This window comes from Oncorhynchus tshawytscha, unplaced genomic scaffold (assembly GCF_018296145.1).
Source record: "Oncorhynchus tshawytscha isolate Ot180627B unplaced genomic scaffold, Otsh_v2.0 Un_contig_2380_pilon_pilon, whole genome shotgun sequence".
NCBI classification, from domain to species: Eukaryota; Metazoa; Chordata; class Actinopteri; order Salmoniformes; family Salmonidae; genus Oncorhynchus; species Oncorhynchus tshawytscha.
This window is the reverse complement of record NW_024609626.1, coordinates 202283-215774: the sequence shown is the minus strand read 5'-3', so window position 1 is coordinate 215774 and position 13492 is coordinate 202283. Positions and strand designations below refer to the sequence as shown.

The 13492-nt window shown below is 39.1% G+C and overlaps 2 protein-coding genes across 3 annotated transcripts in view; both read right to left on the bottom strand.

The window, feature by feature from the left end:
- Positions 1-1227: 1227 nt before the first annotated feature.
- On the bottom strand, positions 1228-4729 carry LOC112240364 (zinc finger protein 239-like). The gene is made up of 2 exons (XM_042316428.1): positions 4471-4729; positions 1228-2873 (listed from the first exon to the last, which is right to left on the bottom strand). The coding sequence occupies exons 1-2, from the start codon at positions 4610-4612 to the stop codon at positions 2164-2166; spliced, it is 852 nt and encodes a 283-aa protein (XP_042172362.1). The 5' UTR covers positions 4613-4729; the 3' UTR covers positions 1228-2163.
- Positions 4730-9204: 4475 nt separating this feature from the next.
- Positions 9205-13492, bottom strand: part of LOC112240362 (gastrula zinc finger protein XlCGF17.1) — a 41755-nt gene continuing 37467 nt past the window's right edge. For both annotated transcript variants that reach the window (XM_042316427.1, XM_042316426.1), the window contains one exon: positions 9205-11919. In XM_042316427.1, coding sequence (XP_042172361.1) covers positions 11114-11919 — 806 coding nt within the window. In that variant the 3' untranslated portion in view covers positions 9205-11113. The remainder of the gene's footprint in view (positions 11920-13492) is intronic.

The following is a 13492-nucleotide window of genomic DNA, read 5'->3' as shown; positions in this document are numbered from 1 at the left end:
ACTTGTTGACTGATTGATCCATTCACCTTCCATCCTGAAAGGAATTTTATAATATCTATAATAGCAACACCTGTAATTACAAAAGCACAATGATGAATATAAGGTAAGGTCTGGGACAAGGTAGGCATTAGGGTTAGCAGTTAGCCATTAGGGTTAGCAGTTAGCCATTAGGGTTTAGCAGTGTGGTTAAGGTTATAGATTTTATGACTGTGGTACTAAGTTGAACCTCTTGAGGAGAAAGTAATCTAAAAGTAATCAGATTACATTAGTTAGTTTGGGGAATCCAACAGTTATGTTACTGATGACAGGTAACTAGTAACTAACAGATTACTGATGACACTTTTAGACAGGTAACTAGTAACTAACAGATTACATTTAGAGAGTAACCTACCCAACCCTGGATACAGTATAAAGGTCTCTCCATGGGTGGGAGATGGACGTTTAAGATGATCAACACTCTCTTTATATTGCTGACTTGTTGACTGATTGATCCATTCATTCTTCCATCCCTCCTCAGCCTTCCTCTCCTCTGAAGACCCAGTGAGGATGGAGCTCAGTCAGAGAGCTGTTGAGGGACTGGTTAGGAAGAACACATCCACAGCCAGAGAGGTGAGAGGTCACACACGGTTTAAATGGTAAATATTTATGTCCCCTTGGGAATACAGATATGCATCTGTTGGTCACAGATACTCTGGCAATTCCGAACACAATGCCCATCCTGGCAGATCTAAACCTAATGCAGCACATTGTGACTTTAGTGCATCCAGACCTAATGCAGCTCAGATGACAGAAGTCACATTTAGGTGCCAGGTGTAACTGAGGCCATAGATGCTCCATATCCATTACTTCGACTGTTTTATATAATATGACTAAATGTGTTTATTTCTGTGTTGCAGGGGCAGTCAAGAAATGGAACAGCAAGACCACAGAACATGACATAAGCAGAGCTGTGGGAGACCACCTCAAGCCCCTGGTAGAGCCGGGGGTGGTGTTCACCACTCCACCACGCCTTCAGCAGGCTGGAAAGGTGGGATTGATCTGTTTGATCCATTTGTTTGTTTCAGTTCTCAGTGGTTTAATCATTTGACGTATTGTTGATTTATACATTTTTCATATTCAACAAAAAATGCACTGGATTGGTTAAAGTCGGAAATTGGGTTAATTTGTTTTGTAATATATTCATATCAAATCAAGCTTTATTTATACAGCACATTTCAGACATGGAATACAACACAATAGTCTTCAGAGGAAAAAACAATGAATAAAAACAATGACAATAAAAATATAAATATTTCCAACACAACAAACAGGAAAAAAAATGACAATAAAAACTGAAAGACTAATGAACAATAACTGTAATATTTACTACACAACAATCATAAGGATAAATAAAGAATAACAATAAAACTGAAAAGACTAATGAATTAAAATAGTTAATTAAAATAGTTAGAATAGGATGTAATACCCAACCAGAAATATAAGAAATATAAGCTAGTTTTACTACAATGTTAGTAAACAATATAATTGTACCAATAAAAACTCAGTTATTAATCATAATTATTTACGCAACTAAGTGTTACAAAAATGCTAATATTACGAAATATCAAAACCAAATGTTCACCCCTTTGTTAATATGTCTTGGCAATACTTCACTTAATGGTGAGGCATGGAATAATAAAACATGTATATTTTGTCAGGCTGAATGTTTGAAATATGAGGTGATTTGAGTCATGCTTCTTCAGTAGTGGAATAAAGACAATTAGCATTTGAATGTTGTCAAGAAATACTGGAGTGATGTAAGATTGTTAATAAAAATTGATTATAGACCCATTTATTATACTGCATCCATGTGTATAGGCTGCAAGTACGTTGAAATTAAGATGTTTTTCAAGTCATTGAAAAAAAACTAAATATGTTTAACTACAATGTAATTTTCTTTTCATAACGCAACACTTTTTGTCAGTCACTTTTTGGTTAATCACATAAATAGTTCATCTTTCATTTCAATCCATAGCTGAAATCAATAGAACAGGGCAAACATTTAGGGTTTCATTACCCTACTCCTATTCCATTGTGACATGTTTTTCATTGATATAACGTATTCTCTGGTGCAAAGTCAGCTCTCTAGATTCAATAAAACTCTTCTCACATTGAACAACTCCTTCATGTATGTATTTTCTGATGTTTAATCAGAGATCTTTTATCAGAGTATCTCTTGTCACATTGATCACAGCTATGAGGTTTCTCTCCTGTATGTGTTCTCTGGTGTGATTTTAAAAGTCCTGACGAAACAAAACTATTTCCGCAGTCAGAGCATTGGTAAGGTTTCTCTCCTGTGTGTATTCTCTGGTGTACTATCAGGCTGCTTAAGTGCCTAAAACTCCTCCCACATAGATGACAGCTATAAGGTTTCTGTCCTGTGTGGGTTCTCTGGTGTGATTTTAGATGTCCTGACAAAACAAAACACTTCCCACAATCAGAGCAACTATAAGGTTTTTCTCTTCTATGGATTCTCTGATGTATTTTTAGGGTTGCTAAAGAGGTGCAACTCTTCCCACAATTAGAGCAGCAGTGAGGTTTCTCTCCAATGTGTTTTTTCTGGTGTACTTTTAGTGAATCTGATCTTGAGTAAGTCTTCCCACAGTCAGAGCAGTGGTGAGACTTCTTCCCTGTGTGAATTCTCTGGTGTGCCTTCAGTGAATCTGATCTTGAGTAACTCTTCCCACAGACAGAGCAGCGGTGAGATTTCTTCCCTGTGGGTTTCCGCTGGTGTTTCTTGAGGTGTTCTGATGTGGAGAGACTCTTCTCTGCCTCGTCAGCTTCATGATGTTGTTGAGGCTCCCCAGAGGATCCACGTTTGTCATGTCTCTCTCCTGTGTGAACAACAAAGTCAGACAGATGGTTTAAAGGCCCACAACAGCAGAAATCCACTGTTTATTTGAGCTAAAAAGGTGATCCCCATGATGTCGTACAACAATTTACATCCTTAATGAATGTTTAAATGCTTTTACAAACTTATTGGACAATTATCTTAAAAAGACAGTCAAGTGAGCAACAACAGACTTATTTTGTATTATTGTTTCCACAGTAGTATCGTGGATGATTCCAGGCTATAAATACATTATTACAGTTGCTGAAACCCGAAGCAGTGTGTCAGATTACTTTTGGTCTTTTATTATTTAGAAAAGGAATACTTTCACCAAATTGTCTAAATGGATTATCTGAACATTATATCACCAGGTTCCCCCATTAGGCAAACCATTAACAGTATTTATCTCACCAGGTTCCCCCATTAGGCAAACCATTAACAGTATGTATCTCACCAAGTTCCCCCCATTAGGCAAACAATTAACAGTATATATCTCACCAGGTTCCCCCATTAGGCAAACCATTAACAGTATATATCTCACCAGGTTCCCCCATTAGGCAAATCACTATCATTACTACATTGTCTATTGTTGTATATCTTCAGTGCTGCTCTTTGTTCACGCCCATTTATCATCCTTCACACCCTCTAGAGCCTTAGACCCGCCCATCTCTTAAAGAATTCACATTGGAACATGAGAATGTGGCCATGTGATAAAGCAGTGAGGCATAAAAAAACAAAGATGTCAACAATAAAATACTTTACAATTATTACTTTACAATTATGAAAAATCTAAAAAATGAAGGTCAAACCAATATGTAGACTGAGGCCTTTAATCATCAGATCCTTTGAGTAACTCTGGTTCAGGTTATTAAATTAACAAATTCATCTAGCCTGAGAGCATATTTCTGTCCTGCCCTTTGGACCAGGACATGTAATGTCCATGGCTTTTTCATTGCAAAATTCATGATCTTCTCAAAAAAAAAATGTTTGCCGGGTCGTGTCCAGTCCCGGGGGGATGTTTTCACCTCTCTGGGACGAAGGACGTCAACATCGAACAGCAGCTGAAACCTGGTTCCATCTGAGTGAAAGCTCCTTGGTCACAACAACACCAGGCTCTAGACCATTCAAACTGTAACCTGGTTCACAACAACACCAGGCTCTAGACCATTCAAACTGTAACCTGGTTCACAACAACACCAGGCTCCAGACCATTCAAACTGTAACCTGGTTCACAACAACACCAGGCTCTAGACCATTCAAACTGTAACCTGGTTCACAACAACACCAGGCTCCAGACCATTCAAACTGTAACCTGGTTCACAACAACACCAGGCTCCAGACCATTCAAACTGTAGATAGATGTAAAATATATGAATCTAGCTAGCCAGCTAGTTGAACATGCAAATAAACTACCTCAATCTATAACCCAGTAGCGAGCTATCTAGCTATCATTTAATAATGTCTAGCTATCTAACTATCATTTAATAATGTCTAGCCAGCCAGCCATCTTAGCATGTGTCCCAATCAAAACCAAACATTAACACCACACATCAGTTCAACAACTGCAGAGTTTGTGCCTCTGTATTTAAGACAGTACTTACTAGTGTTAATCAGGGCACGGTTTCTCAAAACCATTTCACGGTTAAGTTCATCATTAGAACCATTGGATGCCTTAAGATGACTTTGGGAAACCGGGCCCAGATATCCATTTTCCTCCTCCTCGTTTTTCGATGTAACAGTCATCTCCCCCTCCTCCTCTTTCACTCCAAAAACTGCATCCTCCTCTTTCTCTTCCTCCTCTTCTTTTACTGTAACATCTTCTTCCTCTTTCACTCTGAACGAGTCTTCCTCTTCTTTCACTGAAACGTCTTTCTCTTCTTCTTTCACTGAAACAGCCTCACCCTCTACTTGTTTTTCTATTGTAACATCTTTCTCTTCCTCTTCCTCTTTCACCAGAGCTCCTTCCTCCGTCCAGCAGACCTCCTCTTCTTTATCAGGAGGAGAGCAGCTTAGTGAACTCATGGTCGGAGATGTTAGCTAGCTAGGCTAATGCTAACTTAATAAAACTTAACTTAACTAGATGACCAATAACAACACCGTAAATATGAAATTAAATCGGATAACTTAGTAGACGACAGAAGTGTGTTTAAAACACAGTGTTAAATATACACGAACCCGTCTAAAAAGCTTTATTGGTTCGTCTATTTTGTCTATCAAGCTACCGAGGTGTCTGACTAACTGTTGCTGCTGTTGAAAGAAGCGTTCCGTCCACTACATTATACGTCACACCAGCAGCATCGCCTTAAATTCCCAGACCGCCATCTGCTGACTGGAGTGGGTAACGCAGATGAGTAAAATGTATCTATTTTATTTTCAGATAACAAGTTGAAAATTTGGCAAAACGTCATGTCTTCAAAACGTAGTCCACTCTATTTGTTACAGATTCTAGTTATGGAAACAGAAAACTGTATTGAGATCAAACGTTTCATCGATGGGCAAATCAGCAGAATGTCGTCGGCCAGAATCCATCTTGCTCCATCTTCTACCACTGGGCTTCCTCTCATCACCACATCTTCTACCACTGGGCTTCCTCTCATCACCACATCTTCTACCACTGGGCTTCCTCTCATCACCACATCTTCTACCACTGGGCTTCCTCTCATCACCACATCTTCTACCACTGGGCTTCCTCTCATCACCACATCTTCTACCACTGGGCTCATCACCACATCTTCTACCACATCACCACATCTTCTACCACTGGGCTTCCTCTCATCACCACATCTTCTACCACTGGGCTTCCTCTCATCACCACATCTTCTACCACTGGGCTTCCTCTCATCACCACATCTTCTACCACTGGGCTTCCTCTCATCACCACATCTTCTACCACTGGGCTTCCTCTCATCACCACATCTTCTACCACTGGGCTTCCTCTCATCACCACATCTTCTACCACTGGGCTTCCTCTCATCACCACATCTTCTACCACTGGGCTTCCTCATCACCACATCTTCTACCACTGGGCTTCCTCTCATCACCACATCTTCTACCACTGGGCTTCCTCTCATCACCACATCTTCTACCACTGGGCTTCCTCTCATCACCACATCTTCTACCACTGGGCTTCCTCTCATCACCACATCTTCTACCACTGGGCTTCCTCTCATCACCACATCTTCTACCACTGGGCTTCCTCTCATCACCACATCTTCTACCACTGGGCTTCCTCTCATCACCACATTTGGTTGTGAGTGAAAACCGTCAACCGGATGCCTCACATTTATTTATACGGCCAGGTGAAACATCTGGCTCATTGTTCTGTCTGTTTAGATTTGATATTTAGATTTGTTTAACACTTTTTTTTCGTTACTACATGATTCCATGTGTTATTTCATAGTTTTGATGTCTTCACTATTATTATTATTCTACAATGTAGAAAATAGTCTAAATAAAGAAAACCCCTGGAATGAGTGCATGTCCAAACCTTTGACTGGTACTGTATGTAAATGTGTTAAAGATTAAAACATGTTTTTTTTAAATATAAATTTGCAAAACAATCTACAAATCTGTTTTTGCTTTGTCATTGTCATGGGGTATTGTGTGTTTTTGCTTTGTCATTGTCATGGGGTATTGTGTGTTTTTGCTTTGTCATTGTCATGGGGTATTTTCTGTAGATTGATGAGGATTTAAAAAAAAATGTTTTAATACATTTTAGAATATAATAATATATAATAATAGAAACAAAACAAAAAGTGGAAAAAGTCAAGGGGTCTGAATACTTTCAGAAGGCACCGTCCAAAAAGTAGCACATATTAGAACGTATTCTCAGTCTCCAACGGTGCATCTCTGAGCTAAGGTTAACTCAATCATTTAATGCTGAGACATCAATATTAGCTCCTTGTTCCTCAGCCTTAATAATAGTTGCATAATGGTAAACCTGGACACTTGCATCTTATAGTATTCTGAGTGGTGACGATAGGCTCACAACCTTGGCTATACCCACTGGATTCTATTACGGGCCCTAAACCTGGACACTTGCATCTTATAGTATTCTGAGTGGTGACGATAGGCTCACAACCTTGGCTATACCCACTGGATTCTATTACGGGCCCTATAGCGTTCACATGGTAATGGAGTCAGATTGATGATTGTAGTTTATTATTATTCAACATCATTATTACACTGCAAAATGGAGACCCCTCATCCTCAGTCGATGGGGATTTCCACCAACCTACATAATGGTTGGATCATTTCTATCAACCTACATAATGGTTGGATCATTTCTACCAACCTACATAATGGTTGGATCATTTCCACCAACCTACATAACGGTTGGATCATTTCCACCAATCTACACAATGGTTGGATCATTTCTACCAACCTACACAATGGTTGGATCATTTCTACCAACCTACATAATGGTTGGATCATTTCCACCAACCTACATAATGGTTGGATCATTTCTACCAACCTACATAATGGTTGGATCATTCCCACCAACCTACATAATGGTTGGATCATTTCCTCCAACCTACATAATGGTTGGATCATTTCCTCCAACCTACATAATGGTTGGATAATTTCCACCAACCTACAGAATGGTTGGATCATTTCCAAACTAAATGGTGACTAAATCCAGTCGATGGGGAATTGTACACTGCTCAAAAAAATAAAGGGAACACTAAAATAACACATCCTAGATCTGAATGAATGAAATATTCTTATTAAATACTTTTTTTCTTTACATAGTTGAATGTGCTGACAACAAAATCACACAAAAAGTATCAATGGAAATCAAATTTATCAACCCATGGAGGTCTGGATTTGGAGTCACATTCAAAATTAAAGTGGAAAACCACACTACAGGCAGATCCAACTTTGATGTAATGTCCTTAAAACAAGTCCAAATGAGGCTCAGTAGTGTGTGTGGCCTCCACGTGCCTGTATGACCTCCCTACAACGCCTGGGCATGCTCCTGGTGAGGTGGCGGATGGTCTCCTGAGGGATCTCCTCCCAGTCCTGGACTAAAGCATCCGCCAACTCCTGGACAGTCTGTGGTGCAACGTGGCGTTGGTGGATGGAGCAAGACATGATGTTCCAGATGTGCTCAATTGGATTCAGGTCTGGGGAACGGGCAGGCCAGTCCAAAGCATCAATGCCTTCCTCTTGCAGGAACTGCTGACACACTCCAGCCACATGAGGTCTAGCATTGTCTTGCATTAGGAGGAACCCAGCACATGGCGCCAGTGGCGAATTTGCCACTCTTGGTGTTCTCTGGCAAATGCCAAACGTCCTGCACGGTGTTGGGCTGTAGGCACAACCCCCACCTGTGGACGTCAGGCCCTCATACCATCCTCATAGAGTCTGTTTCTGACCGTTTGAGCAGACACATGCACATTTGTGGCCTGTTGGAGGTCATTTTGCAGGGCTCTGGCAGTGCTCCTCTTGCTCCTCCTTGCACAAAGGCGGAGGTAGCAGTCCTGCTGCTGGGTTGTTGCCCTCCTACGGCCTCCTCCACGTCTCCTGATGTACTGGCCTGTCTCCTGGTAGCGCCTCCATGCTCTGGACACTATGCTGACAGACACAGCAAACCTTCTTGCCACAGCTCGCATTGATGTGCCATCCTGGATGAGCTGCACTACCTGAGCCACTTGTGTGGGTTGTAGACTCCGTCTCATGCTACCACTAGAGTGAAAGCACCGCCAGCATTCAAAAGTGACCAAAACATCAGCCAAGGAAGCATAGGAACCGAGAAGTGGTCTGTGGTCACCACCTGCAGAACCAGTCCTTTATTGGGGGTGTATTGCTAATTGCCTATAATTTCCACCTGTTGTCTATTCCATTTGCACAACAGCATGTGACATGTATTGTCAATCAGTGTTGCTTCCTAAGTGGACAGTTTGATTTCACAGAAGTGTGATTGACTTGGGAGTTACATTGTGTTGTTTAAGTGTTCCCTTTATTTTTTTGAGCAGTGTATATTACACTACAATTTCTAAATTTTCAACAAAAATGTACTGGATTGGTTGAAAAGTGATAACATTTACACAGTATGCACTATTTTGACAGATATACTGAATTTATATTATTTTTCATAAAAAAAACATTTAATTTTTTCAATTGAACCTTTATTGAACTAGGCAAGTCAGTTAAGAACAAAATATTATTTACAAAGACTGCCAACAACAGCCAAACCTGGACGACGCTGGGCCCATTGTGCGCCGCCCTATGGGACTCACTATCACGGCCTGTTGTGATACAGCCTAGATTCAAAACAGGGTGTCTGTAGTGACGCCTCAAGCACATATTTGTTCATTGGTTTTGCAAGAGTGTTGATTGGTCAGTCATTGGGTTCATTTGTTTTGATTGGTCAGTCATTGAGTTAATTTGTTTTGATTGGTCAGTCATTGGGTTCATTTGTTTTGATTGGTCAGTCATTGGGTTCATTTGTTTTGATTGGTCAGTCATTGGGTTCATTTGTTTTGATTGGTCAGTCATTGGGTTCATTTGTTTTGATTGGTCAGTCATTGGGTTCATTTGTTTTGATTGGTCAGTCATTGGGTTCATTTGTTTTGATTGGTCAGTCATTGGGTTCATTTGTTTTGATTGGTCAGTCATTGGGTTCATTTGTTTTGATTGGTCAGTCATTGGGTTCATTTGTTTTGATTGGTCAGTCATTGGGTTCATTTGTTTTGATTGGTCAGTCATTGAGTTAATTTGTTTTTTGTTTTAAGTTCAAATCAAATCAAGCTTTATTTATATAACATTTCACATTTCAGAAATTTTGCTTCACAGGAAAAAAAACTAAAATAAAATTCATATTTACTACACAACATACGAGGATAAAAAAAACTAAAGAATCACAAAAAAAAATGAAAGACTAATGATCATTCTAAGGAAAAGCCATTGATTAAAATAGTAAGAATATGATGTAATATCCAACCCAAAATATTAGTTAGTAAACAATATAATTGTACTGAAAAATGATCAAATAATTCTGATGTTACATGAAATGTAAATATTTTGAAATATCAAACCAAATTGAACACACACCCCGTTTAATATGTATTGACAATAATGCACTAGTATTTTAAACTTTCACTTAAAAATAATAATAATAATAATAATAAGACATTGGGCATAGTCCCAATTTAAAAATGAATAAATCTTTATTTAATTTTGCTATTTTGGAGGAGCCCAAATCAGAAGAGTTATAACTTGTTCAAATCAATAGAAACAGTTTGTGATATTGAAAAGTTTAACATAAAATCTACTATCTACACAAACATGTTCCACAGTAGTAATCATATCATATCATCATTTTAGACACAAGCCACCCCCAAGACTTTGAATTACTCCCCTCTGGGCGCAGGTACAGGGCCTCAGCAGGAAAAACAGAACGAGACAATCATTTATGCCAGGTGTGATATCCCTCCTAAATAGCTCGGGTGAATGTTCCCAGCCAGCAGTCATTTCTTCTTTAAAAAAAAAAAGTTGTATTTCTTACTGTTATTATTTTTATCGGTATGTAACTGTTATAAAAGTTGTCAATCTTGTTTTGTATTGAAACACCACTTTAAATGTGTAAATTTGGGGACAATAAAGTCAGTAAGTAAGTATATTAATTATGCTGTTGTTTTGACAACTGGCAATACATCTATTAGGGGGGAAATCAGGTTGTATGTGCTGTTGAAACGAACACAACTAAAAAAAACACACGGAAATGGGAGATATATTTTATCTCACTGGTTAGAGGACAACCTGCAGAAAACAGCTAGCTACATTTTGAAGTGCTCTATTCTCATTCAAATGGGGCGCCAAGTGTAAACAACTCTTTTTCTTGTTAATCACTTTTTTGTTAATCAAATAAATAGTACTCATTACTTCCCCTGATGAGGCCTGGATTCATCCCGAGGCTAATATCTATATCACTCTGAAATCAATAGAACATGGGGTCAAACGTTTACGATTCTACATTGTGACATCATTAAAATAATCCTACTACAATGTTAATAACATTCTACATTGTGACATCATTAAAATACTCCTACTACAATGTTAATAACATTCTACATTGTGACATTTTATTGACATCATGAAACAACTTCATGTATGTATTTTCTAAATTTTACCAGCATATCTCTTTCCACATTGATCACAGCTATAAGAATTCTCTCCTGTGTGTGTTCTCTGGTGTGATATCAGGATGTTTGGCTAAAACTCTTCCCACATTGATTACAGCTACAAGGTTTCTCTCTTGTGTGTCCGCTGGTGAATAGTCAGATGGCTAGATGAAGTAAAACTTTTCACACATTGATCACAGCTATAAGGTTTCTCTCCTGTGTGAGATCTCCGGTGTATAGTCAGACTGCTAGATGTAACAAATTTCTTCTCACACTGATCACAGCTATAAGGTTTCTCTCCTGTGTGTGTTCTCTGATGTACCTTCAGGCAGCTTGAGTGAGTAAACCTTTTCCCACATTGATCACAGCTAAAAAGTTTCTCTCCAGTGTGAATTCTCTGGTGTAATTGTAATGTATATAATTTTGAAAAACTCTTCCCACAGTCAGAGCAGCTATAAAGTTTCTCTCCAGTGTGAATTCTCTGGTGTGATTGTAATGTATATAATTTTGAGAAACTCTTCCCACAGTCAGCGCAGCTGTAAGGTTTCTCCCCTGTGTGTGTTCTCTGGTGTGTTTTTAGGCTGCTTGGAACATTAAAACTCTTTCCACATTGATCACAGCTATAAGGTTTCTCTCCTGTATGGATCCTCTGATGTCTTTTGAGGTCTGCTGAAGAGGTAAACCTCTTCCCACAGTCAGAGCAGCAGTGAGATGTCTCTCCAGTGTGAATTCTCTGGTGTACTTTTAGTGAATCTGATCTTGAGTAACTCTTCCCACAGTCAGAGCAGTGGTGAAGTTTCTTCCCTGTGGGTTTCCGCTGGTGTTTCTTGAGGTGTTCTGATGTGAAGAGACTCTTCTCTGCCTCATCAGCATCATGATGTTGTTGAGGCTCCCCAGAGGATCCACAATAGTCACGTATCTCTCCTGTGTGAACAACAAAGTCAGACAGATGGTTAAAGGCCCACAACAGCAGAAAATCCACTGTAAAAGGTGATGCCAACAGTGTATTTTCAATTTACATCATACATTTACATAATGAAAATAATATGACAGTCGGTTCAACAACAGTAATACTGTCTTATTATTCCTCTCACTTCAGAAGTAACATTCATGATTCTAGGCTAAAAAACAAGGTTCAACAACAGTAATATTGTCTTATTTTTCTCTCACTTCAGAAGTAACATTTATGATTCTAGGCTAAAAAATATTATTATTATTATTATTACAGAAACTCAAAGCAGTGTAGCAGACCACTTCATCAATATTGGCCCCTTTCTGTGTTTGCTAAACTTTCAGCACGAGGGCGATGCGCACGCAATTTGGTTGCAGAAACTCCTCCCTGAGAATGCAGAAACCTTTAGTTATGGATGTAGTATATCTGCGTATAGCAAAGAAATTGGCGAGATTGTAGTTATTTCACAATGTATTCTGAATATTACCACAGACTTTTAGAGCAAGATCGGGTGTGCTACTCAAGGAAACTCACTTTAACTTCTTGGTGACATGGGGGGCAGTATTGAGTAGCTTGGAAGAATAAGGTGCCCAGAGTAAACTGCCTGCTACTCAGACATAAAAGCTAGAATATGCATATAATTAGTATATTTGGATAGAAAACACTCTGAAGTAACTAAAACCGTTTGAAAGATGTCTGTGAGTATAACAGAACTCATATGGCAGGCGAAAACCTAAGAAAAATTCAACCAGGAAGTGGGAAATCTGAGGCTTGTAGTTTTTTAACTCAGCCCCTATTGAAGATACAGTGGGATATTGGTCATCTTGCACTTCCTAAGGCTTCCACTAGATGTCAACAGTCTTTAGAACCTTGTTTGAGGCTTCTACTGTGAAGGGGGGCTGAATGAGAGGGGAATGAGTCAGGTGTCTGGCAGAGTACCTTGGGCTCATGACGCGCAGTCATGTGAGAGTTACCTCGTGTTCCATTGCTTTTCTACAGACAAAAGAATTCTCCGGTTGGAACATTATTGAAGATGGATGTTAAAAACATCCTAAAGATTGATTGATTCTATACATCGTTTGACATCTTTCTACAGACTGTAACGGAACTTTTTTGAACTTTTTGTCCGACCTTTCGGGTGGACTTGCACGTGCGTTTGGATTTGTTTACCAAACGCCCTAACAAAAGGGGGTATTTGGACATAAATTATGAACTTTATCAAAAAAATCAAACATTTATTGTGGAACTGGGATTCCTGGGAGTGCATTCTGATGAAGATCATCAAAGGTAAGTGAATATTTATAATGCTATTTCTGACTAATGTTGACTGCACAACATGGCAGATATCTGCTTGGCTGTTTTGGTCTCTGAGCGCCGTACTCAGATTATTGCATGGTATGCTTTTTCCGTAAAGTTTTTAAAAAATCTGACACAGCGGTTGCATTAAGGAGAAGTTTATCTAAAGTTCCATGTATAATAGTTGTATCTCTTATCAATGTTTATTATGAGTATTTCTGCAAAATCACTGGATGTTTTGGAATCAAA

What these genes read in the sequence shown, in the direction of transcription:
- LOC112240364 (XM_042316428.1), bottom strand. Translation starts at nt 4,612, where the DNA reads ATGACTGTTACATCGAAAAACGAGGAGGAGGAAAATGGATATCTGGGC. An exon ending in CCGTGCCCTGATTAACACTA is followed by an intron (nt 2,874 to 4,470) that starts GTAAGTACTGTC and finishes TTGTTCACACAG; the next exon opens with GAGAGAGACATGACAAACGT.